Below are 27,466 nucleotides of genomic sequence, written 5' to 3' on the forward strand. Positions count from 1 at the left end.
CGAGGTCAGAGATGCCAGAGTAGTTCGTTATTTTCAACGATAGATGGCGCTTATTTTTGACCTGAAACCCTCTGGTGCTAAAACGCCCAAGTTTGTCGTGGAATAGTTCGTTATTTCCAACGCTAGATGGCGCTTATTTATCGACCTCAGGCCCCCTGGTGTTAAAACGCCCAAGTTTGTTGTGAAATCCATCTAGCGTGGACGATGCGAACTATTCCACGACAAACTTGGGCGTTTTAGCACCAGAGGGTTTGAGGTCAAAAAATAAGCGCCATCTATCGCTGAAAATAACGAACTATTTCACGCAACTAGGGCGGCTCTCACGACTCCCACGAGGCGGTTCGAAATTACTTCGGATCGCTTCGGCGTATCGGGAGTCGAGAGAGGAAGGCTCGCACTTGCATTTTCGCTCTCGACAACTGAAATCCGATCTCCCATCAAAGGCATACGATTTGGAATCTCAAGTCGAGATTCTCGACTGCCCAGGCATTTTTACTTTCCGACCTATGTACATAGACGCACATAAGCAAAGTACCCATAATGAAAACAAAATTTTGTGACATGTTTTTTACTTTTTATTATTCCTATGTATAAGAGTACATATGTATATTATTTCAGATATCACTTCTGATATATCTGGCAACGTATAACCGTTACTACTGGATACTGTCAGCCTCTCCCAGCCTCTGCTGCCTTCTGCTATCCTCTGCTGACCTCTGCCAGCATGTGCGAATTTTTGTCTGCCTCTGCTGGATTCAGCTGGCCCCTGCTGATCACTGCTGACCACCCCTAATGCTTCCGACAACGTATAACGATTACAACTTCCTACTGCTTGCCCCTGCTGGTCTCTGCTTGCCACTGCTTGCCACTGCTGCTCTCCGTTGGACTCTGCTGGTCCCTGCTGACCACCCCAATGCTTCCGACAACGTATAACGATTACTACTTGTTACTGCTTGCCCCTACAAGTCTCTGCTTGCCTTTGCAGGTTTCTGCTTGCCTGTGCATACCTTTGCTGGCCTCTGCTGACCGCTGCTGACCACCTCTGATGCTTCTGACAACATATAACGCTTACTACTTGTTACTATTCGCCCCTGGTGATCTCTGCTTGCCACTGCTGGCCCCTGCTGACTATCACTTATATTTCTGACAATCTATAACGATTACTACTGACTTCTGCTAACCTCTGTTGGTCTTTGCTGATCTCTGTCAGCGTGTGCTTGTCTCTGCTGAACTTTCCTGGCCTCTGCCGAACGCTACTGACCACTGCAGGTATTTCTGATAATGTATAACGATTAATAGTTACTACTGCATGCCCGTATAAGTCTCTGCTTGCCTTTGCAGGTTTCTGCTTGCCTGTGCATGCCTTTGCTGGCCTCTGCTGAACACTACTGACCACCCTTGATGCTTCTGAGATCGTATAACAATTACTACATGCTACTGTTCGCCCCTGCTGACCTCTGCTTGCCACTGCATGCCTCTGCTCGTCTCTGCTGACCACCTTTGATGCTTCTGACAACATATAACGCTTACTACTTGTTACTATTCGCCCCTGGTGATCTCTGCTTGCCACTGCTGGCCTCTGCTGACCATCGCTTATATTTCTGACAACCTATAACGATTACTACTGACTTCTGCTAACCTCTGTTGGTCTTTGCTGATCTCTGTCAGCGTGTGCTTGTCTCTGCTGAACTTTCCTGACCTCTGCCGAACGCTACTGACCACTGCAGGTATTTCTGATAATGTATAACGATTAATACTTACTACTGCATGCCCCTACAAGTCTCTGCTTGCCTTTGCAGGTTTCTGCTTGCCTGTGCATGCCTTTGCTGGCCTCTGCTGAACACTGCTGACCACCCCTGATGCTTCTGACATCGTATAACAATTACTACATGCTACTGTTCGCCCCTGCTGACCTCTGCTTGCCACTGCATGCCTCTGCTCGTCTCTGCTGACCACCTCTGATGCTTCTGACAATATATAACGCTTACTACTTGTTACTATTCGCCCCTGGTGATCTCTGCTTGCCACTGCTGGCCTCTGCTGACCACCGCTTATATTTCTGGCAACGTACAACGATTACTACTGGCTACTGCCAGCCTCTACTGACCTCTGCCAACATCTCCCGACGTCAGCTGACCATCGTTGACCACTGCTGACCGTTGCTGACAACTTGTGACACGATGTAATATAATATAATATGTTTATATGTATTAAAGTTTTGTATAATGTAAATCTATGACAATAAATGATATAATTTCAAAGTATTCAATGTGTTCTCATCATTTTTTACCGTCCTTTTCCTCTCCAAATCATTCTCTTACCTATAAAATGCGTACCACCTTCTTCGCAAGTTCACCAGCATTTTAGAAATGTTCCGGGAACTTTGGAAATCCGAATTTGACCTTGACCTTGGCCCAGTTTCGAAAGTGGGTCAAGGCCATTCGAATCTTAGAAAAATTCTGGGCAGTTTGAGAATCCGGATTTAGCCTTGACCCAATTTCGAAAGTGGGTCAAGGCCATTCGAATCTTAGAAAAATTCCGGGCGCTTCGAAAATCCGGATGGCCTTGACCCAATTTCGAAAGTGGGTCAAGGCCATTCGAAATTTCAGAAATCTTCCGGCCAACTTGGAAATCCGGATGGCCTTGACCCAATTTCGAAAGTGGGTCAAGGCCATTCGAAATTTCAGAAATCTTCCGGCCGACTTGGAAATCCGGATGGCCTTGACCCAATTTCGAAAGTAGGTCAAGGCCATCGAATCTCAGAAAAATTCCGGGCACTTTGAGAATCCGGATTTGGCCTTGACCCAATTTCGAAAGTAGGTCAAGGCCATTCGAAATTTCAGAAATCTTCCGGCCAACTTGGAAATCCGGATGGCCTTGACCCAATTTCGAAAGTAGGTCAAGGCCATCGAATCTTAGAAAAATTCCGGGCGCTTTGGGAATCAGGATTTGGCCTTGACCCAGTTTCGAAAATGGGTCAAGGTCACCGGCATTTCAGAAAACGCTCCGGGCACTTTGGAATTCCAGTTTTAAGTAGAGAAACGGTTTCTTATAACTAAGGGAATAATGGGGAGAGGAAAAGAAAGGTAAAAGTGATGAGAACACATAGAATTCTTTGAAATTATATCATTTATTGTCATAGATTTACATTATACAAAGTTTTAATACATGTACATCATGTTAGAAGTTGTTAACAAAGGTCAGCGTGGTCAGCAGGGGCCAGCAGAGGTCAGCAGAGGGATGCAGAGGCATGCAGAGACTAGCAGGGGCATTGCAGTAGCAAGTTGTAATCGTTATACGTTGCCAGAAGCATCAGGGGTGGTCAGCAGAGGCCAGCAAAGGCTGGGTGAGGCTAACAGTAGCCAGTCGTAATCGTTATACGTTGTCGGAAGCATCAGGGGTGGTCAGCTGTGGTCAGCAGTGGCTAGCAGTGGCAAGCAGAGTCCAGCAGGGGCAGGCAGTAGCAAGTTTTAATCGTTATACGTTGTCAGAAGTATCAGGAGTGGTCAGTAGCGGTCAGCAGAGGCCAGCAGAGGCTGGGAGAGGCTAACAGTAACCAGTCGTAATCGTTATACGTTGTCAGAAGTAACAGGAGTGGTCAGCAGCGGTCAGCAAAGGCCAGCGGAGACTTTGTAGGAAAATTCAAAAATACATGTAGTCGTATCTTGTACTTCGTAAAAGGAGGTGTATCTTGGTAAAACAATCTTATGACATTACCTGTTAATTCAAGTTAGCAATCAGTAGAGGCATGTAGAGATCAGTAGCGGTCAGCAGAGTCCAGCGGAGGCAGGCAGAAGTCAGTAGTAATCGTTATACGTTGTCAGAAATATAAGCGGTGGTCAGCAGAGGCCAGCAGTGGCAAGCAGAGATCACCAAGGGCGAATAGTAGCAAGTAGTAAGCGTTATATGTTGTCAGAAATATAGGCGGTAGTCAGCAGGGGCCAGCAGTGGCTGGGAGGGGCTAACAGTAGCCAGTCATAATCGTTATACGTTGTCAGAAGTAACAGGAGTGGTCAGTAGCGGTCAGCAGAGTCCAACAGAGGCAGGCAGAAGTCAGTAGTAATCGTTATACATTGTCAGAAGTATCAGAAGTGGTCTGCAGCGGTCAGTAAAGGTTAGCGGAGGCAGACAGAAGTCAGTAGTAATCGTTATACGTTGTCAGAAATATAAGCAGTGGTCAGCAGAAGCCAGCAGAGGCTGGGTGAGGCTGGCAGTATCCAGTCGTTATCGTTATACGTTGTCAGAAGTATCTGGAGTGGTCAGTAGCGGTTAACAGATGTCAGTGGAGGCCAGCAGAGACAAGCAGAGGTCAGTAGAGGCATGTAGAGACCAGCAGAAGCTTAGTTATCTGAAAACATATCGAGGAAAATCATTATTAATTAATGTCTGCCACAATTGATTCTTCGGTTTTGTTCATATTATAAAAATAAGAACACTTCTTATTGAAAAATGCTACAGCGTGCACGATGCTGGCAAAGAGTGGACTGCCATTTTAATTTATTAATTTTCAATCTTAAAGAATTTTGATTCCGAAAAATCGTATTAATAATATACATACATACGCTCATACATAGGAATAATAAAAAAATAATTGCTTTTTTTCAATACTTGAAATATGAATAGGGGGTCGAAAAATGTGTATTTCTGTAAAAAAAATTTCACAAAATTTTGTTTTTCCTTATGGTACTTTGCTTACGTAAGCCTACATAGATCGAAAAGTAAAAATGCTTGGACAGTCGAGATTCGAAATCGTATGCCGTGGCGTGAGGTCGGATTTCAGTTGTTCAAGAGCGAGAAGGAAATGTGAGCCTTCCTCTCTCGACTCCCTAGTTTGTCGTGGAATAGTTCGTTATTATCAACGATAGATAGTGCTTATTTTTCGACCCCAAACCCTCTGGTGCTAAAACACCCAAGTTTGTCGTGGAATAGTTCGTTACCTTCAACGCTAAATGGCGTTTATTTATCGACCTCAGGCCCTCTGGTGCTAAAAAGCCCAAGTTTGTCGAGAAATCCGTCTAGCGTGGACGATGCGAACTATTCCACGACAAACTTGGGCGTTTTAGCACCAGAGGGTTTGAGGTCGATAAATAAGCGCCATCTATCGTTGAAGGTAACGAATTATTTCACGACAAACTTGGGCGTTTTAACACCAGAGGGTTTGAGGTCAAAAAAATAAGCGCCATCTATCGTTGAAAATAACCAACTATTCCATCGACAAACTTGGGCGGCTCTCTCGACTCCCACGAGATCGTTCGAAATTACTTCACGTAGCTTCGGAGAATCGAGAAAGAGAGCATGTGTCAGTTTGCCTTTGTCGACTTTCCGAAACTCCACGAACTCTATGTGCCTGGGTATTCGAAATGTCCTTGAATTTTATCAAATTTTTATATACAATAAGACAAGAGGAATTGTGAAAAAACGTGATTGTCTTTACCATTCCTTTACTACCCCTCAAGTCGAGATTTCTGATTCAAAATTCGTTCGAAGTGTTTGGATAAGGTATCGAATGATTTGGGTGGGGCTTTTGATCCCCTTATTCGGCCACGTCTTTGGCCCTGAGCAGCGATTATGTGAACTTTTTATTTTTTCCCGCCTCGTCTCGTTGGGCAGAATATAAAGGTGCTCTAAAGTTTTGTACGGCAATGCAATAAATACGTATAAATATATTTATCAATATTTCTGTATTTATTATTATGTTCTAATTGTACGGATTACTTTTGTCCCTAGCTGCCGATAAAAGCTTCGCCCGATCTCTGACCCATCGTGCCGCTTTATTGCAACCGAGAACCGGCCAGTGTTCGTTTGCACAGCTTCGCGCAGACGTCGTATTTAAAAAAGGAAAGCAAATTGCTTCGCCCGCTTATGATATCATCAGTGACGTTATTCATGGCACCGCGTTGGAAACACAACCGTGCACTTCAGTCAAACGCAGACGGTCACCGCGCGACCACGCACCTGAATAAGGTTAGTTTCATTCTTTCGCACGTAGGCCACCGTGCCTACTTTTCCTGGTTGTTGTGTCCAATTGTAAAACGTGTGGCTAGTGCGATGCTCGTTATCGTCTAGACAAAACGTGACGTATGTCAAACGCTCTTTACGGAAAGTGCAACGACATCGGAAAGCGAAACGACCTATCGACACGAGGCAATTCTTGCACTGCATTCGCGAGTTACACTGATGTTTATGGAACAATTGTTACTATGCTTTTTTCTAATTTCCACCGAGTGTTGAGAGACGATAATCCTAGACATAAAAGCATCCCGTCGCTGAACGAATTCGCCGATTTTCTTATTAATTTATTTCGATGGAAACTCTCGTAGCGTAGGTGAGGTTGTTGTTCCATTTAAAAATAACCGGTGACAGCACTTTGCTAATTCGGGCAATGTCCGCAATACGTTTTTCTTGTTGGTTTCGTTACACGAACCTTCGTCAAAGGTGTAGTTTTGACGCTGCGGACGAAGCTTTATCTCAGTTTTATCAGGAATCGCTCGAGAAGTAAATAATACAGTTGGAACTTTTTCTTGACGAACTGAGTCACGTACTTAGTATTTTTTTTTTTTTTAAGTTTGTATCATCGCCTTGTAATATCATCGAAAAAAAGAGAAAGTGGTTCTTAAGGTCGTTCGCAAATATGGGTAGAATTTGATTAAATGTAATTTCAATTTTATTTTTTGTAAAAAATCTTGTAAAATTAAGTGTACTATAAATTAGAGAGTGGCAAATATTTTTGTACAAATATTTCGAAATTTTGAAGGAATAAAAGAATAACAAATATATCTACTTTACTTCGTTGCACGTACAGATTCGAGATTTGTATCTAGATAACAGTGTTGGCCATCTTAGACCAGTCAGGTTTTATCGATCAGCGGCAAACTTTAAGGGTGCGTTGGGTTGAATGGTAGAAAAGGGAAAGTATCGTTCCTATTCCACGCAAGGTTACACTCGCGCGTGGTTTCGTGTACTCTCGCCATTCAACAACAGACGATCGATTGAACGTATTCTGAATAAAGTTAGGGGTGAAAGAAACTTGTGAGAAGTATAATTTCATCGGAGTATTTACTATCAATACTATATTATTACAACTGTACGCGTAATTTCTACGTAGGCACAAAAATGTATTATTCGTGATAGATCCTACTTTGAGTAATAAACATTATATTTAATAAAAATATAGCTGCTGAGAGTTACATTTTAAGTTAGGACATCTAATACTAGAATAAGTCCGTGGAAAAATAGGCTAAAAACCACTGTTTTAAACAATGCGTGGCAGGAGACTGATCTTCGTTCGATTTTTTTGGTTTATTTAGAGGAAAAATTTCCAATACTTCTCGCGGCGGGGGGAAAAATTCCAAGTCGCTTGAATAAATGAAACACGAGACACGATGCTATTCCTGGGTATCGAGAAAGGGAAGAGCCGCCATTAATAATGTAGGCCGCGCTTCGAAATCTTGTCCTTGACCCTCTTACCGCCTCCGCAGACCTCGAACGCGACGCGCTGGAGTTGCTTTCTATAATTTTGTGTTTACCAGTGACGAAGATACTTTGTAATTTCAGTATCGATAACAAAGGGACTGACAATGTCGCACTCGGTAACAATTAGGACGCAAACGGTGACGAGCAGCTCCACGGCGGTCATCATCAACAGTGGCTACTTAAAGACGTGGACCGGCTTTATAAAGTTGTTGCAGTTGGTAAGCCGTCGAAAGTATCGATGTTTCAAAAGAATTTTTTATACGATCTCGTAAACATCGAGAAAACATGCAGCTTTGTTAGAATTTTTTCCAATATCTCTCAAAAGTAATGAAAAACAGGTGCTCGTTATGTACGACTTACTCTACTCGTTCACGAACTTTCATTATTTTTTTAATTTCCGGGTTCCCATACGTTTTTTTTCGAGTATTTGACCAGCTCTGCGAGAAATAGACGCCGTTATCTAGAAACTCCGACACAACTTTTTGTTATCGGTTCGAAGTTCCGCTTCCGTTCGTAAATCTGTGATTAACGCAATCGGTATACTGAATTTGCATGCTGCATTTTTATGGAGAATAAATAATCTCATAAGTCAACGAGTAGAGATGTCATCTTAACGTTATATCATTAATTGTTTACATTATCGATACCGACCAAAGCACCTGAATAATTTCTCTAAATTCGAAGTTCAAGTCCAAAATCTGTTATTTGGGCAAAGGTTGATTGTTCTAATGTTAAAATCGACGAATATTTTATTTTTATATTTCAGGCACTGGGAATAGTTTGCGTGGGAATAGTCGGCCATGAGCACTCCGTGTATACGATCTCCGCTGAGATCTTTTTCCTCTTAATTACGACAACGTTTCTGATCGGTACGTTCATTATCGTTGTGAGTTGCCTAGCATCGCTTTCGACGTCCTCCATCATCGTCAAAACCATCTATGTAAGTTCTATAACTTTTACGATTCCAGAACTGTTAGGTTAGGATCGAATCGAAAGTAATAATTTGACATTGAGGTTAACGAGTGTATATTTCTTATAGGAACTTATGTACCATGCCATAGCATTCGGATTTTATCTAGCTGCATCGTTAACGTATCTAGTGCATGTTTCCAACAGAAACTACGAAAGGAATTACGAAGTGATGATGGGCGCTGCTGTAAGTCGATTATATTGATTCACGTATCTCAGTCCTCGGATTAACCGATTAACCTTTATTTCAGATCTGCGGTTTGGTGAACTCTGCGCTATATTTTTTGAGCACGATCATGGCTGTACGCACGTACAGAGGAATTTGAAGGCATCGTGTATTTCGCCAAGAATTTTCAAACACCTGCCTGCCTTTGAATCGTGCATACAATATGTTTCGCGCCATCTATAGACCGTCGAGAGATTTGGATCACGCCGGTGTTTCGATATCGAACGCGATTCGAGTATTATCTAAGTCACGATTTTTTATATAGAAGTGCAATTTGTCAGACGATATTTATCGTATTTCGTGTGTGTACAAATATTTCTGCTGCATCTTCTAAGCTTTCGAAACGCATTACGTATCAACGACCACACGATGCTCGTTGCAAAACGCACAAACAATGAAAAAGTTACTATCTCAATTATAGATTTTTTTTTACTCGTTATTGTATAGACTCCCTATCGACCGATATACTATATCTGCATTTTATACTTTATACGAATTTTCCATATACGTTATTCGTACAAGTTCATATTTTAATTGTGATTATACAAAGTATATATGTATATACACATACTAACATGTATATTTATTATAAATAATATTTATATTGAAAGAAAATAAAATGAAATAAAAATTGTCTCAAGGACAGATTATTGACATTAAGACAGAAATTTACTGCAACGACATAACGATCGACTAAAATGGTGATCGAAAGTATTAGGCACCCATAAAGCTTTCAAGCATATGTAACTGAATCGAGTATTATTAATGTTCTCAGGTAAAACGAACATTGTGGAAGATGTAAAATAGAAATGGAACTTACAAAAGAAAAATAATAATTACTATATATTTTGTAACTTGAATTTCTTAACCTCAAAAATACAAGTTGACGATACCTTATGATAGGTAGTTTATACTGTTGACGTTAAAAAACACCATCAATTTTTCAATTCTGGACACGTATTTCTGATTTCTATTTTTCTTTGTGTATGTAAATAGTTTCACACTTAACACTTCACAAATAAAGACTAAAACTCAACATAGACTAGTGTGGCCAGAAATGACTCCCCAAAAAATTTCAAATCGTTCAAAGAAAATTAATTTTGGTTGTGGGGATCAATTACAATCATTTTTGGTGAATACATATACCCCCGAAATCCTACGCACTTTCCAGAAAAAAATTCGATTAGGTGGACAAATGTTTCTACCTACTCGACCATAACCTATACAATAGTGAATGTATTTCATTAGTACTCCGTCATGGCATTTCCTTGGTCTTCACTGGGTCGCTAACCTTGATATCAACCTCATTGTTGACCGAATAACCAATGAAAAAATTTTATTTTTTAAATAAACGAATGTATTACAATTTAAGATACAAAATAGAGGATTTGCGGTGTACTTATCAATGAAGTACATCCTTACGTATTTTAATAATCTAGAAATCGTTAAATAATCTTAATCGATTGGTTACTCCAATGAAATTAATCGATTGATGCTCAATTCTGTTCTTGATTATGTTTTACGCGACATTATAATGTTAATGAAAGACAAAAAAATGCACTGGATATCTGGTTTGTTTTGTACCTCGTTTCTGATAATTTTGGGTATCTCTGATCGAATGTTGATTTAGGAATTAATCTGGCTGCACAGCGACGATCATGCTACTGTGAAATAATCGGCGACAGAAATAACGATTTATGGGATCGTGAAATAAAGCACCACCGAACACGACGTGTTTGTTCTTGTAATTTGAGCGACATTTTATTTACCTGCACTCGTGTATTATCACATATTATTTACAATTCCAACGATGAAATTTTAATTTGGCAGGGTCGCATGTGATCGCGACTTCTCTGTATGTACAATGTTCGTAAATGTTTATATAAAAATATCAATCCCAAAATTAAATCGATTACTTTGCAGTTCTCGACGGGACGGTAAATTATTTCGTACAATGGGCGGACGTATGTTACTATCGCGATCGTCGATAATACGTATATACACCTATATATACATGTACAAACATTTTGAGAAACAATGTTGGGATCGGATCTGACGTAATTTGGATTTAGCGTGTAATTGTATCTTAAAGCATGTACGCTAGTGTGGACATGCGAGAGTGTGTGTGTATGTGCTCACGCGCGAATTTCAAAGCGCAAGTCGCTGTTTAACGACTACATTATTTCTGAATTACCAACGAACCAATAGTGCTTCGAAATAAGTTATCGAAGGCACATTCTCGGTACATGATCACAGGAGGACGCAGGTACTATGAACAGGTTCGGTCGAATAAGAACTGAACGTTATAAGCAGAACTATTGCAAAGATTTGTTCGAACCCGTGGATACGCGGATATTTGTTGTTGATCGAAAAGAAAGAACGCCTAGCTACATATGCGGAAAGAAAACACGAAACAAAACACAAGGATCATCCTGTTTCCGTAGTAACATATTTCGGTGACGTTTCGATGGATGTTTCGTCGTGTAATGATAATAATAATAATAATAATCCAACTTGACAGTAATAATAATGACGTATGGCTGCGATGATGACAACAATGACGATGAAGATGACGATGACATAATTATAATAATAACAATAACAAGAACAATAATAATAATAGTATTAATAATAATTATAATAATGACAACAACAATAATAATTAAAAAAAGAGAAAATGCATTCCACTATGCAGATATACATCCTTTCGTTCGAATGTTTATCGTTTTCCGGTACATTCGAAGTTGGCTTTTCTTTTTCCCCTATAATTTCTTTTCTGCTTTGTACACGTTGTATAAATAAGTAGGAGCAATAACTTTTTTTTTTTCTTCTAACGTCTATAGCGTGGTAGAAACTTACGCGTAGAGATATATCTACAATATGTATAAACCATTGTTGTATTGCAAAAACGTGTTGTTCGCAAACGCTTTGGAAGCGGTGAAAGATTCCCGGCTCCGAAGCATGGACGATCGAGAGAACATTCGTCTTTTCTGCGATTAATGTCAATGATACAATACAAAATGGCAGTTGTTTGCGATAAAACGCGCGACGAAAAGGGGGAGGGGGGTGTCGAACGCGAGGATATATTCGCTCTAATACTGTTGCCACACTCGTACGTCTCGAACGCACGACGACGCGTTCTCTACGATTGAAAATATATTGCGCGAACGAATACCGATCGAGTACGAGGCGCTCTACGCACGTACGTGCACGGGCACGGGAACAGATGTCGATTCAATCGTTCGATCGATCGATCGATCGGTTAAGGTAGGTCTCCGCCAGAAACCCAACATGATCTCAACTATGACACAATCCTACTTGCTGTAGTAACTCTAGTTCACATGTTCAGAGATGGTCAATATGTCTATCCATACAGAAGTTTCGACTAATGAATAGAAAAATATTTCGTTCGTTACTCGTAGAATAAAAATCAAAATTTGAATTACAGAATGAAACATTTTCACAAAGAACAAATAAACATTTAACTTATTCGTCAATCGAAGAAAATTTTGTCGAGATTTCCGAGTTACTTCTGTGAGAGGAGCTGTTGGTCCGTGTCAAGAGTCTAGCGGGAATCTACTTTTGTGCCTGACGTTCACTTGAGAGTATTATTTTACGGTTCGATATCGAGAATAAGAGCCTTTTTAACACGAGCAAATGGAGTAACCAGTCACATTGCGAGTTGACTCGTGTTCGCGCAAAAGTAATTCTTTGCTTTCAAGTAAATTTCAATGGCGACAGTCTCCGATGGACACCAGGCATTTTGTTTCGCTACCAAAACGCGCAATGGAAAAAAACGCGACGAAGCGGATTCGAAAGACTCGAAGAAACTTCGATGAAATCTTTATTCTGGCATTTTTCGATCGTAAGGCACGCAATCTTCAATAAACGAAATGGGATTTTATAAAAATGTAAAATTCTCTCGCCTTCGTCGTCTCTATCTGTTCTCAGCTCGAGCGTGCTGTCTTTCTTTTCGTGCATCTCTCGCTCTCTCGGACATACACGCATCCACAAACAACCAAACACATACGCACTGTCGTTCGTTCCCTTATTCTATTCGCAGATCGTGCTGAAACACTACGTTTTTGATTCGACTTACTTGGCTACACGAAACGTTTGCGTATTTCGAAAGAATGGCGTCCAAGAGAATGATTCTAGGTGTCGTCCGAAACATTTCTCGCGACAGAGAAGAATCGGAAAGCTGATCAGAACGACGCAGAGCAGAAGGAAGCAATTCGATCGGCCGTGATCCCTCCCCCCAGAGAGGCACACGGCTGTTTCCTGCTTCCCAGTCCACGTATCGCGTTGCATTCTTGCTTTCGTTTACTCTTTCGATCGGATGCATACAACAGAATTGGGCATATTTCATTCACGAATAGCGAATACAAATTTTGGATTCATATGTAAATTAAAATCCATTAACGGATCTTTTAACCCTTTGCGAACGGTGTTTATTAACCTGTGATCCACGGACCCCAAGGGAATAGCGTAAATTTCTGTTTTACTTGGTGTATTATATGTGAATAAATCAAGACTTTCAACATTGGTTAAAAAACATTGATTTATCTCACACTTAAGAACCTTATTTTAAGAAATATTGCACAAACAGGGTCCACGAATCGGATTGCCAAAAGAGATTCGTAAAAAAGTAAGGTTAGGAATCTGGTAATTCTTTAAACCCCCATCTATGAATCAACAAACATTGATCTCCTTGATACGTACGTAACAGATCATTAAATTAGAATAAAATTTATCTAGCGGACAAAGTAATTTTTAGGCGCACGTTAGTTTTCTGTCTCGTTAACGTTTTTTTGCTCTAAAATGGCTGCCCTCAAAGGATTAAATTTACGCTTAAGCTAGCAAAGGCACGAACAAAAGCTGTTTTACGAGAGAATCGAACATTTTTATACGTTATTCGTGAATAAAATTTACCCGATTCTGACACACGATCGCGCGTGCTTGCTTTTACATTTCGACGCGCGTTCTTAAATCCTAACGGCGATTGGCACGCGGAGTCGCGGTATGAAAGAATAAATAAAGTCGGGGAGGGGTGTGGCAGGGAATACGGAACCGCGAACCGCAAAGATCACAAACTTGCACGAACCTGAATGCCAGCGACGTTAATCTCACGGCAACTCTCAGCGCTTTCTCGCAACTAATCAGTTTCGCACGATCGAAAGAGCGTGGCAGGAATGAACGTAGACGGGGGCAAAGGTAGCCAGGCTTGTCTCGAGTAACCGTGCGTTCGCCAGAGTGGCAAGAAGAGAGAGACAGAGAGAGAGTAAACGAGAGTCCGTCGCGCAAACAAGCTCATCGTCAATGTTGCGTCTCCGTTATGGTTTTCACGGTATCCAAGTTCTGCTTTTCGTGCTTCTCCTCGTCCTTCTCTGGATTATCCCAGCTCTGTCTCTCCCCGGAACCGAATATTATATAGAAAACGGCACACCCGATGTAAACGCCCGCCGAAATCATGAACACCATCCTCCATTTTGCATGCGTCGGCTGAAACGCGAAAATTTAGTTTTCTAAGTACCAGAAGTAATTGTCGATATCAAGCAATTAAGAATCTCCTTTTCGAAAAGATAAGCACACGCCCAATAGTGGTAATTAAACATCCAAATGCAATTGTAGTATGATAATTACCGGTCCATGGATTATGTATCCAGCCGTGATGGGCGCCAAGAGACCAGCAAGATTGGCCAGACAATTGGTGAAAGACATCAACACACCGGCGAATCTTGGAGATATGTCGAGGTGATTCACTTTGAATCCTGAATAAATACCACCGTTTAAGCCCACGCCGATCGTTAAGATGGTGACCGTCAACCAAGAGGTGCATCCGGTGTAGGAGGCGGCTATCAGCGCTACCGCGGGTCCAAACTGACCGATGCTGTTGATAATCTTTCGTGTGTACGTGTGGTTGAATTTTCCGCTGGATATCATCCAATCGGCAATGTGAGAGATCACCATGGAGAATATCCACATGGCTAAGTACGGGAGCGAAGAGATGGTACCATTCTGAAATATGGACGAAAATTTACATAACCTATTCGCCACTCGATCAGTCGACTGTTTGACGACCAAACGTGTCCCCCTTTTTACCGATTTAATGTCGAAGTGCAGGATTTGTTTCATGAATGTCGGCAGCTCGGTCATCAGCGTCTCGTATCCGTAGTTCTGACCCATGTGCGCGATCAAGATGGCCCAAAATGGCAGCGACGTCACGATCGACCGCCATGGCACGGGTGGGGACTGGAAATATATAAAATTAGTATGCTAGTACATTATAAATTTTCATAGCAAGTTTTACTCACGGATGCTCCTGCGTTGCCCCACAGAGCGCTAAGTATGTACTTCTTCTCGTCCTCGGCGATACGAGGGTGCGATTCCGGGTCCTCATAGACCATCAGCAGAAACGCGATGCACCATATGGTACCTACTGCGCCGAACACGTAAAAGATCGATGGCCAACCACCGCTAAATCCGTATTCAGACAGAATACCGCTCAGCGGCATCGATATTACCGTACCAAACTGAGCACCTGGATGAAAAAAGAGACGAAAGGGTTCGATTAAAAACGCGGCAGCGTGGCGTGCAGCCGTAATAGTAATGATTTATAATAATAATAATAATAATAATAAAAAGATGAAGGAGAGGCAGAAGCATCCGACGGATTAGAGAGAGCAAGTATCCCGATAAACGGAAGATATCCGAGGCGGCCTGGTAGGTCCCGTTTCCATCGATAGCAGTTAGAGAGCGCGGACCAAGACGCGTCCGGACGGACGGACTGGCGGAGGGAGAGCTACGCGGAAACAAAGATCGCAGTGAACCAGCTTACCGGCGTACACGAAGGCTCCCATCCTGCTGCGTTCGTTCGGCGGTATCCACTTGGCCAGCATCGCGTGCGTGCAAGGCACAATTGGACCCTGCAATAGGGATAATCCATTCCTAGGGGGAGGAAATACACCCGAACGATCAAAAAAGCGTTCACAATATGATGGGGCTTTTATCGATTTTTACACCCCTTTCTCATTCTTTACTTTTCTTATTTACCCGTCAATTTTCGTTTCGCGAGCATTTCTCTATACTCGGGAAAAAAGAAACCGACTCTTTTTTCAACTGGCAGCAATTCAGAGGGGCAACAAAGAGGCGACACGGCTGACCAATCCATTTTGATGGGGCTTCCTCGATAAAAGTCACGAACTCGGGTCCGCTCGGTGACTTTTAACGAGTATAGTAAGCGATCTTTATATAAGAATCGACATTTCTCATCTCGATCCGAGGCTGATACCGAGACAAATTAAATAGCAATAAAATAAATTAAAAAAAAAATATTTTACGTTATTTCTTGATGAAAATATTACCAATGCATAGGCGTGACTTACCCGATTAAAATGAGTCCAAACACGGCCCCATTCGGACCACCTTTAATTATACATCGTTGATAGTTTTTTAGAAAACACTATAATGCCGTATAATCGAAAGTGGTCCGAATGGGACCGTGTTTGGACTCATTCTCATTGGGAGAAAGTCAGTAATGCTTCGATAATGTTCTCGTGAAGCTACAACGACAAATATTTGAATTTTTGTTAACGATTGTTTTCGCCTCGGACCCATCAAAATCAGGAATTAGTCGACTGAATCTTCTCCTTGTGGAGATCAAGATCTAGACGAGTTCTTTTTAAATAAAATCTGGACAATAATCTACAGAGACTAATATTTTTGGCATTTGGATATACTCATCGGCCATTACGTTTCAAGACCAATTATGTTCAAAAAGTGCTTGTTCAGGCCATGATCTCGGCTTGTAAGGAGGATGTCGTGGGTCCAAAAATCTGAGTTGCTTACCTCGCCCAGGCCTTGAATGAACCGAACGACCATGAGCCAATAGTAGTCGCCGTGCGCGGATATTGGTACCAACAATCCGAACACGGAGTTGATCATCATTCCGATACCGAGGAAGTACTTTGATCCGTAACGTTTCGCGAGTATACCGAATGGTATCTGCGTGATCACATAGCCGTAAAAAAAGGAACTCAACAGATAGCCCTGCATTGTGCTGTCCCACGGGAATTCTCCGTCGTTACCGCTCTGGAACAAAAAATTTAGTGAAAAATATTTATCGGGCTTCGTTCATTGTAAAAAAAAAATTTCTTTTGAAAATAAAATTTGTCCAATTCTGGTGTTAATTCGAAGAATGAATCCGCCAACGATCCGTAACTTTGAACCGCGTGGGTTGCCGCGCTAACTGGTTGAAATAGGCGGTCCGCTTGAGTCCGTTTAACTATTTTTATCAGCATTTTCGCTGTTCGCCTGACATTGACGAATGGACCAAACGTCACCGTGACGTCTATAATCCTTCGACTAACGCACGTTTGAAATTAAAAGCTACTCGCGATGTAAGAAATGAGTACAGTTATTAGAGTAATACTAGCTTAACCTCAAAAAAGCAAGACGGTGTCACTAGCGACATCTGTCTCGCAATAGCTGGCGTACTGACTGTTGCGAAACATTTTGAAGTTGAATTTAATTTTGTAATCATTGAATTATTCAACAACATGAAGTTTTATATTTTTAATGCAACGGAAGGATTTTTGTATAATATGTAAGAATAGTAGGAAATTGTTCGCTCGAATAACGGTAAAATAAACTTTGAATGATAAAGGAGAAGGATTTTCATGCAACGGTGGTGCACGGAAGACTGACTCAGGTGAACTGGAAAAGGAACATTGACTCACGTCGTACTTGTTTATCACGTTTTAGATTACATACAACAAATCGGTACAATATATTTTATGTAATTTCTCTATTTTATTTTTATTTATTTTCTACACCTTTCCCATTATTACTAAACTGTAAAATGTTTAAATAATAATAGAAGAAAATCTATTGTTTTTTAACGAACTACACGACTCATGTTATGCAATCTCTTGGTATGTGCGATATGTTAAAAAAATAAATCCTAAAGTTAATATCTTCATATTAAAAAAATATGGGTTATCTAATTATAGCAAGATCAGCACACTAAAGCAGTTATTTTAATTTAGAAATGATTGTGATAAAAGAAATGTAAAAAAGGAATATTCATTATCTTCGATTATATATTTCTTTTAGGTATTTGTCCAAAACTTTATTTTCTCAAATTATATCGAAGGGTGTTCTAAAAATATGCAACAAGCTGAGATATGCAAGCTCCTCGTGCGAAAATAAATCAGAAAGTCTTTTACCATGTTGCAATCCGAGACTCTGATGTGTCAGTTTTTGGTTACGATTTATCTGAGGCTTTATTATCCAGATGTAAGCAGTTAAAGTTTACCGATGTGATTTCTGCTACGCGCCATTGATATCCCAATCAGCTGATAGTACGGCTGCGCACACACACATACACACTCGCGTGCAAGAAACGTGTATTTGTGCGAGGAAACTGGTTATATATAGATAACGAAGCCTCAGATGACAAAATAGCAAAAAACTTTACGATTTCTTTTCGTCCGAAAAATTTGCATATTTCAGAAAAAATATAGAATTAATAATGAAGTCAAATAAAAGATTCATATTATACAACTTTCTTTTCTATTCATATGGAAAATTACCAAAGTTTGTGTTCTATTTTCTCCCGCACAATTTTGTCCGAATACTCTAATAATAGTGCTAAATAAATGAAATGTGTACACGTTCAGTGTTTCCAGTAACTTGGACTTTACAACAAATTGCATTAAAATATTTCGTACGAAAATATCGATCTTATATGCAAATCGCTATTACTTATTTTTTATTAGACACCTCTGTTAAGTGAAACAATAGAACGGTCATACCGATAAGTATCAATTCTAAAGCATCGTGGTCAAGTAACAAACAAGTATAATAATAAGTAGTCCCTGGTATTATTGAAATATACTTGTCGACATTTATTATAGTATCGATGGAATTCAAAGATCAACTACCATTGCGATCTCAACAAGACCACAATATAGCTGATCTATAGTGTCAAAGTTGAACATTTATTAGAACAGTTTCGAATAAATGTTAAAATGTTAAAATCAAACGTGAAGCGATGGCTCGAAGAGCGATAAGGATAGGAAAATTTTCATTATCGACGTTGTTAACCGCACCATCGCATTAGCTTTATTTCTAGATATGAATTGTAAGCAGGTATCAAACTTGATGTAATTGATTTGTATCGACACGATAATCGCAGACATGACGTACCTCGGAATCGTTTGTAATCGTTTCATTCAGTGAAACGGTGAAAGAAAAACAATCTCTGACGTCAACGTATCGAATAATATTTAAACATGTTTCACAAGAAACGTCTACCTACGTTTTTCCTTATCGATTCGGTTAACGCGCCGACTGTCATGGTGATATGGATCGATAGTTTGAATTTACTTAAAAATTAGTTAAATCCCAAAATCGTTTATAGTTAAATATAATAGAATAATTAAACACTATAGAACTGTCGAATACATTCTATTTTTCACGTTATAATTGAAAACTAGCGTGGCAGTCGACGTGTTTAAGCGGGAGAGTACCGTATCTCCAATGCAGATTGACGCAAGAAGCGAGGCAGTGGAGCAAGGCCCCCCTACATGTAAAAGATTCGGGACTAGAGTAGCTTCGTACGATACTTACCGTCGCGTGAATGGAATAATTGTTTCCGCATTCGTTCGTCGTTATCTCGTGGGTTTCGTGAGAGGAGATCGCCGTGTGATTGACCATCGCCACGATCGCCACGGACATATTGGTTCTCATCACGTAGGCGTTTGCCATTCCGAGGAACAGCATGAAGGTCACTACGTGACGCGACCCCACCAGCGCTGCAACAACAAACATTTGCTCATTACGACACAGTACACGCGCGATAGAGAAAGAGATACATAAAACACCAACCCTTTGGCGTTAGCGAAACGCGAACGGTAGCAACGGAAAAAATTGTAACACGATAGCGACCGTAACGGCGATAACGCTATCGTCTGAAGTAGCCGACGTTCTGGAATCGCGACGACAACTGTAACTCGAATCTGAGATTCGGCCATAATTCTCAGGAATTATCTATCAGGACTATGGATAAAATAACTTTAATCTAATTCTCTGTTCAGTTATTTTATAATACAAGTATATCTCTCTTTAAAAGCGTCTCTGGAACGACTCGAGAGTGTCAAATAACGCCACGCAGTTCGCCTGAATCCCCCATTCCTATCTGCTCCTTGTGTAAATATTCGTTCTTCCTCAGAATCACGGTCAACATAACCAATTCGCGTCTTACATTCGGGATTTTGTTTCGAATTAAACTTGCTTTTCAATAATATCAGACACGTTAAATAAATTCGTATTGTTTTTAGAAAAAGTAATTTATTTTATGTAAACTACGCAAAAATCTGTGATTCTATGGAACTTGCAATGCATGCTGGTGGAAAGGAAAACATGAATGCGTTCGAGAGCCAAGAAAGATAGGTTAACTAGTTCGCTCGTGAATTCTCGACCAATAATCGAATCACTTTGTATTTTGCATGTAAATAAACGTGTTACATTAAACTAAATTGGCGATCGTGACTGGACGATACGATAATAGAATCGTTTGAACCGAGTGTATTCTTCGAAAGCAATCATCTCAGCTTTACAATGGCGGATAAAAGGGGGGCTGCAGGAATTTTTATTCGTTTGCAAATATTGAACGATCATCGGAACTTTAATATTTCTATTTTTATTTGTAATTTTTACGGGTGAGATTCTCGAAAGCGTCACCTGATCTTTTCGCCACTGCACTGTCAGCGCCAAATATTTCTTTCGATTTGGTAATACTAATATCATAGGCACAAAGAGCAATAATATAAAAATTTTAATAAGGGATTCTAGAGGTCAAAATAAGACGAAAATCAAGAATACCAATTTGTTGATGGAGGATTCGTTAAAAAGTTATTAACATTTAAAGTTTCGCCTGTACTGAATTTTTTTCTCGAAAATGCGCAAGATTTCGGGGATATGTCTATTCACCAAAAATGATTGTAGTTGACCCCCGTAGCCGAACATAATTTTTCCAAAACGATTTGAAACTTTTTTTTTCCATCGAAAAAGTTTCACACCTTCTCGATTTTTTTTCTAGAAAGTGGGTAGGATTTCGGGGGTATGTCTGTTGACCAAAAATGCTTGCAATTGACCCCTGCAACTAAAAATAATTTTTCCAAGACGATTCGAAAGTTTTTTTTTTTCACCCAAAACTTTCAGCACTTACTCGAATTTTTTTCTCGAAAATGGGTAGGATTGCGGGGGTATATATAATGACCAAAAATGATTGTAATTGACCCCCGCAACCGAAAATAATTTTTCCAGAACGATTTGAAATTTTTGAATTTAATTGTTAATAACTTTTTAACGAAGCCTCCATCAAGAAATTGGTATTTTTGATTTTCGTCTTATTATGGCCTCTAGAATCCTCTATTAAAATTTTTCCCAGGGGTGGCCGAACACCCTGTATACCGCGTATCATCTCGGATCTGGTAAATAGTTGATCTCATTAGTAAGGCTTAACTAACAGATCCTGCCTTAAACGCGACGCTATCAATCATGCGAAGAATTGGAGACTGTCCAAGCGATTAACAATGTTACGTCAAAGGCTAGACCCACTAGATAAGCTTTACCTGTTGCTAGATGAAACGTAATAATATTGTTTTTTATACCAAAAATATTACGTATTACATAAGAGAACAATTTTGTCCAATAAATTGGGACCTTTGCTTTTCTAATTTTTACAGTAAATTATTCATTTCTCGCTTCCTTGAGGATTCCTTGACGATTTGTTTGACGTTGCAGAATATTTCCTGGGACGTAATTAATGTTGCAACTAATGCTACGATATAATAGGTAATGTTCAATAGGTAGGACAAGAATAAAGACGCGTGACAAAATACATCAGCAGCAAAAATAGGGAACATTTGAAAATACAAATAGATTTGCTGAATTATTTCAGAAACAAACGGTAGAGACTGTAAAAAAGTATTGACCTAGATATTATTATTAACATCGAACAGATCCGGTTGCCAAACACGAAATAATTATTCGTTGAACAAAAAATCCATAGAAATCCGTATCAAATACAAATGTAATATTCTTACATAATGTTTAATAATAGCACCTGGAAAACTGATGCCAAAAGTGTTACTCTGTTTTACAAAACGGAAATGTTATATTTGAATCATGTATCAACGGATATGCTCGTTATGCTGTTTCGAAATCATAATACACGGTTATAACAGTTCTAAAAGAAATCGATCAAAAAATTGATTTTACGAAAATTTTGTTTTACAAAAACTGACAACCATGACCATTTAAGACTGGTCAACCGGATACTTTTGTTGTTTACTTTTGAAAATAGAAAATAATGCTCACGGCAGAAAATGATTTTTGTGGTGACTTTTCTTTTGGTTCCGGATGGAAATGTCAAGAACTTTTCAAGATCACCTTTTCATCGACCTTCTAATAGAGAATTTTAAGAGGAATACAATGACCTCCAGGTCGCTTAAGGATCAATTCAAGGTTATCCAGGATCACCGAAGGGCAGTTACAAAGGAAACCATTTTGTTTTAAGAGAGAGATGTAACAGTTCAAGAATTTGCATCTTTACGATCCAAGTTCTAATTTAAGTGTTCGAAATGGTGACCTTGAATGGCGATACATACTCCGAAGTGGTTTGATATGGATGTTATTGCATTTCAGGTTTTATTTTCGTCTACTGCAACGTTAGCTTTTCTTATACGGTATTTCATATCTGCCTTAATTGTTGGCATCTTGCTACACACTTCTTATATTCACGATATGTAAACAAACAGAAACCTATTGTACCAGTTTTGTGAAAGTATACCTTTTTTAGAAACAATGCTTCTGGATCCTCCCCTCACTTAGTATATTTCTGTAGAATTTACTTTATCAGTGCAAGATAAGAAAAATATATATTTTATTAACGTCTGATTTTATTATCCAAAAAATGGTTAAAAGTGCTGTCCATATTGTTGTACGCCACTAATACTTTTTCGGAAGACGACTGGAGGGATTTTGAAATTTAGAACGCATATCTAAAGTGGACCAACTTAAAATATCAGCTTTATAACATCTCAAAATGCCCGCCAGGAGGGGGAGGGGTTGTCTAGAATGCCAACTATAAAATGTACAATATCTCGTTTATACTCGTTTTCACAATAAAAAATATTTGCGACATAATTTGTTGGAAATGAAATTTATAATCTTTTTTGTCCCATGCAAATTTTTGGTACAGACACAATTGAACGGAACTAAATAAAAAAGAAACTGTTGATAAATTCGCTTCAATGCGGTTGATGAAATCGTGGGTAATAATTGGTATTCGAATGAAATTCTGTCCATTGTTTCTAGAAAACATCGCGAGGATTGCCGATCATCTGCGCGCGTTCGTTTTGGCGTGCGTCGCGGCGCCGACAATGTTTAGCGCCAAGGACGCAAGGTCGAGTCTCGTGAGAACGCCGATCGAAAGTATGGAACGCGAGGATCGACGTTGCAGTGCGACGATAACGTCAATATTTTTATTTTTAATTCGTTAAACATTACATTTAACTGCCCCGAACCGCACACATACTCGATTTAATTTTTAACTCGAGCACATGCTCGGCAACATCTTACTTTGTTGCGCGCGTAAATTTAGAATATTTGCTTCTCGAATACAACCACTAGATCATGCAACTTTAAATATCTTTTTAACGATTCTGTTAACCTCTTTGTAAAATCGTCACGTTCTTTCGAAACAGTGGCTCGCACGAAGTTTTACGGAAGTCGACTCGCCGAGAAAAAAGAACATTTCTACGTCTTTACGAAAGCTGAATAGATCCGCCAAAGAGGTCTGTTTCGTTGCTGAACGTATTACTCAGATTACGTGTTCTACCGATGAGATCAGCATGTTGCACTCTACAAACGAACGGTCGAGATTTAAACAATGAAAATGATCTAATTTTTTTTTCTCTGGACGACCTAAAAATTTGTCCAATTTCTACGAAAACATTACGTCAGCTATCATTCGCCGATTAGCGCGTCGATCCTGCGTCTGTTCCGTACACGATTCGTATTTACAAGTGTGCTCGATGTATTAAAAGTATCCAAAATACGATAAAAAAAGACTTAAAAATGCAATAAACATGCAATTATTTCTTTTATATAATCGTCCTTGCTGTTGTAATTGTATTTAAATTTTCGATAAAAAAAAAGAAACGAAAATCTTATGGCCGATCCTAATAGTTCCCATAAATAAACAAACATGATAATTATTCAATCGTTTACCTTATATGTACCATCAAAATATCTAAGAAATCACATCCTATTTTATTCTGAAATTCATCGCACATTTGGATCTCAAAATTGTATAAATAGAGTGATTACTCATGCAAGCTCTGTACGCGCAAAAATAGATACAATTGAACAATCATTAGAAAGTCTAAAAGTGTCCTTGCAGCGCATTGTAAATTCATTATTTTGCTAAAATTTTATGAGCGATATTTACTATGTATAATCAATATTTTGTTGTTCCTTACATATTACATATTTTATACTAAAGGGTTTTTCTTCCTGTTAATAAATGTATAATAATAATAATAATAATAATAATGATCGCCGAACTCTTGTTGCGCCGATGCTTCGAGGCACCATCTCAGTGGCGTCCCGTCGATTGGCTCTGTTCGAGTTCCGTCGTATTTGTGCAACGCTTGCCAAATAATCGTCGAAAGAGAAACTACGCAACGAACTGGGAAGCATGTTTTACGAACTACCGACACAACTTCCTGCTCCTGGTCGGAAACGCTCGATGCTGCGTGAGATGGACGAATGATCGCGCCCTCGATCCAACCGACAATTCCTTCAAAATGATTATCAATTATCTGGGATCGACCGAACGACCTCGACTATTGCGTCACTTCGAGCGCAGACATGATTACTACACGCTCGAGACGAAATTTTCGCAGCGTCCGCTTTTTTCCCTCTCCGTTTGTTAAGTAAACGAATCACTTAGCTTGCATGCATCGTACACGTTATAGGTAACAGCCGCGTAAGCAAACATATACGAACGAACGAGTGATAAGGAAGTTTTACGGAGAAACTAAGTAATATTAATGATAAGTGCGAATGCTCGTAATATCGAATAAAAATATTTTCGTTCCAATTATTTTCATCGTGTTCCGCTGGATAAAAGTATACTTGTGTGAAAATCTAAGCCAACATACGACGGAAAGACAGGCGAAAAGAGTAAAGTACAAGGTGAGTTACTTTCCGTAGAAATAAAAGAGAAAGAAACTCACCAAAGATTGCGTATACATTATTACGAATATAAGCGATATCAGCGTTTCGACGTGAGTCGTTAATAACTATTATAGTTAATTAAAGTGCAAAAATAATATTAGGTACTTATAAAAATACCTAATATAGATACTCATAAAAGCGGGCTCCGTAGCTGAGAGGTTAAATCATTTAATATATAATTTTCAACATTTAAAATATTAAAGAAACAATGGATATTTTTATAACGACGAAAAATGTTATTGACTAGGGTCCTGATGAACACTAAACCGCTATTGGTCAGACCGAACGATCGCCTAATTTCACGAACGAAACCTAACCTCAAATCAATGCACAAAATTTCTGATAATCGACGCCTCGCGTAATTGGAATTAAATCGTTAAAGCGAACGTGATTAATCGAACGGTGCGACGACCGCGATAGTGTTTCCAGTCAATTGAATAATGAACGACGATCTATCCTGACGCAGTTTCAATTAAGCCGTACAACCAGGGTGTAATACATGACGTTAAAGTCCAAGCGGTGACGATGACGATTGTTCGAGAGATTACGTATTCGACCAAACGGGACTGGTATGCACGAGCTAAACGAGTACGATTTGTCCAGAAACGTGAACGCACATTTGCGTCGTAATTTTTTTAAAAGTGACTTTTACGCGGAACCGTGAAGAGCACAAACGTTACACATCTATTTGACAATTTATCATGGCGCCCGCTTGTAACAAACATCTACGATATCGCGCCAAGCAAAGTCGAACGTAATTCGTAAGATCGTGGCAAAGAATTAGGAAAAGATCATAGGCGTTGGGCAAACCCATCATACATCGTAGAAGCATAATTTTTAGTTAACCATAAACATTCCATTTCGTCTCGAGCCTGACAATAGTACGTATGCACATAATGCACCGCCGACTGGACGAAATTCGATACGGATCGCCGACCTAGCACTTCTGACGCGTACAAAGCCAAGGTCGAGCTCTGCAAAGCGTTTTGCTTGATCCTCAAGATTTTAATCACGAAACGATTATTACTATTCAACTGTTTACATTGACATCAGGGCTAAAGCAAGAATAAAACTACGAGCAAAGTGAATACCAACAGATTAATATCAATCTGTTAAAAAAAGAAAATAATATTATACAATGTATAAAGTGTTGGTGAATGAAAAGATCGTCGTCGAGCTCGCGGTACTTGTCGATTCGGCAGAACTTGTTCGAGCGAAGTTTATCGACCGAGGTGCACTTCCTTGTGTACGACGTTCCAACGTGGACAGACTGAAGAAACTCTTGAGCGTGTTATTCATAATCCCTGCACGATAAGATCGCGGGATAATAATGTGGCTTATTAATAGAGACGATGCCAAACTTTATTTTAAGAGCGCAACGTTCCGTCATACCTTGATTATTTTGTGCCTAATAATTACGTTGTCTCGGGGTATGTTGGAACGAATCGTTCAGAATGATCGGTATACAAATACCTATAAACGTACATGAGAGAACAATCTTAGACTCGATCTTATTTTAAGATCCGATCTTCTGGTCGTGTTTAAATTGTTACCTTTTATATTTAAAACTTCGTATGCAACACATGGTATTGTATCTTCTAATCTTCCCACGTAATTATATCCGAATCTAGCGATTGGTTAAAACAACGTTTCGGATCGGAATCAGTTTCTTTGTTCCAGTTAAAGTTAATCCAAGATTTTAAGGTTATCTTTTTCTAATACAGTGATATATTTTGCGTCATTTAGGATTGTAACTTCTTTTAACTGAAATGTACAGTATCAAGATCATTTATATATTACTCGTGTAATAGAAATATATTATTATTATTAAAATTCTGAAGAACGAAATTATTTGCCTGACTTGCTCGAAATTATTCCTATGAATGGACTTGCGAGATAGGTGCGTTCTTCCGTTCGAACAACAATGTGCAGAACTAATTGTATGCTTGTTCGTAGCAGTAACAGAAATAGAATCTGTAATTCAGTAAATAGCATCGGTCGTGACATGAATTTTTCTTTATCTTCGACGTGTACGGTTAAACTCTATATTCGCCAAGTACTTAGCGTCTACTTTCCAAAGGTGTGCATTGACTTTTGTAGTTAAATATAAATTATTTTGTGTTCGAATTAGACAAACACCGACATATAATTACATTAATGGACCGTCTGAACTTTGAACGTTCTTGCAGCCTCCTTACAAGATGGCAACTAATGGCTCATAAATCGCTGACTCGTTGCAATCTGCAAGAGTAAATCCCTGGTCGTGGGTTAAGGAGTCACGGTATTCAATTAAGCTTGTTTAACTCATTGGACGGATTCGAGTCGGCTCACATAGTCGACCGACAGAATCGACTCACGAACAGCGAGGAGCGTTCGAAACTGTATGTCTTGGAAGAAATTCGAAACTTTCAAGATTACGAAGTTTCCCATAGAATTCCTGGAACGCGACTCGCGCGCAAAGCTAATTCCTACGTTACGTCGAACTAC

The 27,466-nt window shown here is 39.6% G+C and overlaps 2 protein-coding genes across 4 annotated transcripts in view; one reads left to right on the forward strand and one right to left on the reverse strand.

Annotated features, from left to right (window-relative positions):
* The first annotated feature begins 5,827 nt into the window (after nucleotides 1-5,827).
* On the forward strand, nucleotides 5,828-9,301 carry LOC143348028 (uncharacterized). 2 transcript variants are annotated; one of them, XM_076777783.1, is made up of 5 exons: nucleotides 5,828-5,964; nucleotides 7,555-7,691; nucleotides 8,240-8,413; nucleotides 8,513-8,629; nucleotides 8,694-9,301. In XM_076777783.1, the coding sequence occupies exons 2-5, from the start codon at nucleotides 7,578-7,580 to the stop codon at nucleotides 8,766-8,768; spliced, it is 480 nt and encodes a 159-aa protein (XP_076633898.1). In that variant the 5' UTR covers nucleotides 5,828-5,964; nucleotides 7,555-7,577; the 3' UTR covers nucleotides 8,769-9,301. The 2 variants fall into 2 exon arrangements, with proteins under 2 accessions (XP_076633898.1, XP_076633897.1); XM_076777782.1 differs by having other exon boundaries at nucleotides 5,837-5,964; nucleotides 7,530-7,691.
* A 1,102-nt stretch (nucleotides 9,302-10,403) lies between these two features.
* The window catches only part of Picot (putative inorganic phosphate cotransporter protein picot), a 39,253-nt gene continuing 22,190 nt past the window's right edge, over nucleotides 10,404-27,466 (reverse strand). For both annotated transcript variants that reach the window (XM_076778424.1, XM_076778423.1), the window contains exons 2-9: nucleotides 19,301-19,485; nucleotides 16,517-16,759; nucleotides 15,507-15,594; nucleotides 14,983-15,209; nucleotides 14,771-14,920; nucleotides 14,312-14,686; nucleotides 10,841-14,170; nucleotides 10,404-10,753 (exon numbers count right to left, since the gene is read on the reverse strand). In XM_076778424.1, coding sequence (XP_076634539.1) covers nucleotides 13,985-14,170; nucleotides 14,312-14,686; nucleotides 14,771-14,920; nucleotides 14,983-15,209; nucleotides 15,507-15,594; nucleotides 16,517-16,759; nucleotides 19,301-19,485 — 1,454 coding nt within the window. In that variant the 3' untranslated portion in view covers nucleotides 10,404-10,753; nucleotides 10,841-13,984. The remainder of the gene's footprint in view (nucleotides 10,754-10,840; nucleotides 14,171-14,311; nucleotides 14,687-14,770; nucleotides 14,921-14,982; nucleotides 15,210-15,506; nucleotides 15,595-16,516; nucleotides 16,760-19,300; nucleotides 19,486-27,466) is intronic.

The sequence above is a fragment of the Colletes latitarsis genome, chromosome 11 (genome assembly GCF_051014445.1).
Source record: "Colletes latitarsis isolate SP2378_abdomen chromosome 11, iyColLati1, whole genome shotgun sequence".
NCBI classification, from domain to species: domain Eukaryota; kingdom Metazoa; phylum Arthropoda; class Insecta; order Hymenoptera; family Colletidae; genus Colletes; species Colletes latitarsis.

Bases quoted from the DNA above. Each gene is read 5' to 3' on its own strand.
- LOC143348028 (XM_076777783.1), top strand. From the start codon at position 7,578: ATGTCGCACTCGGTAACAATTAGGACGCAAACGGTGACGAGCAGCTCC. The intron at 8,414-8,512 runs GTAAGTTCTATA...TATTTCTTATAG, and splicing joins TCATCGTCAAAACCATCTAT to GAACTTATGTACCATGCCAT. The intron at 8,630-8,693 runs GTAAGTCGATTA...CCTTTATTTCAG, and splicing joins AAGTGATGATGGGCGCTGCT to ATCTGCGGTTTGGTGAACTC.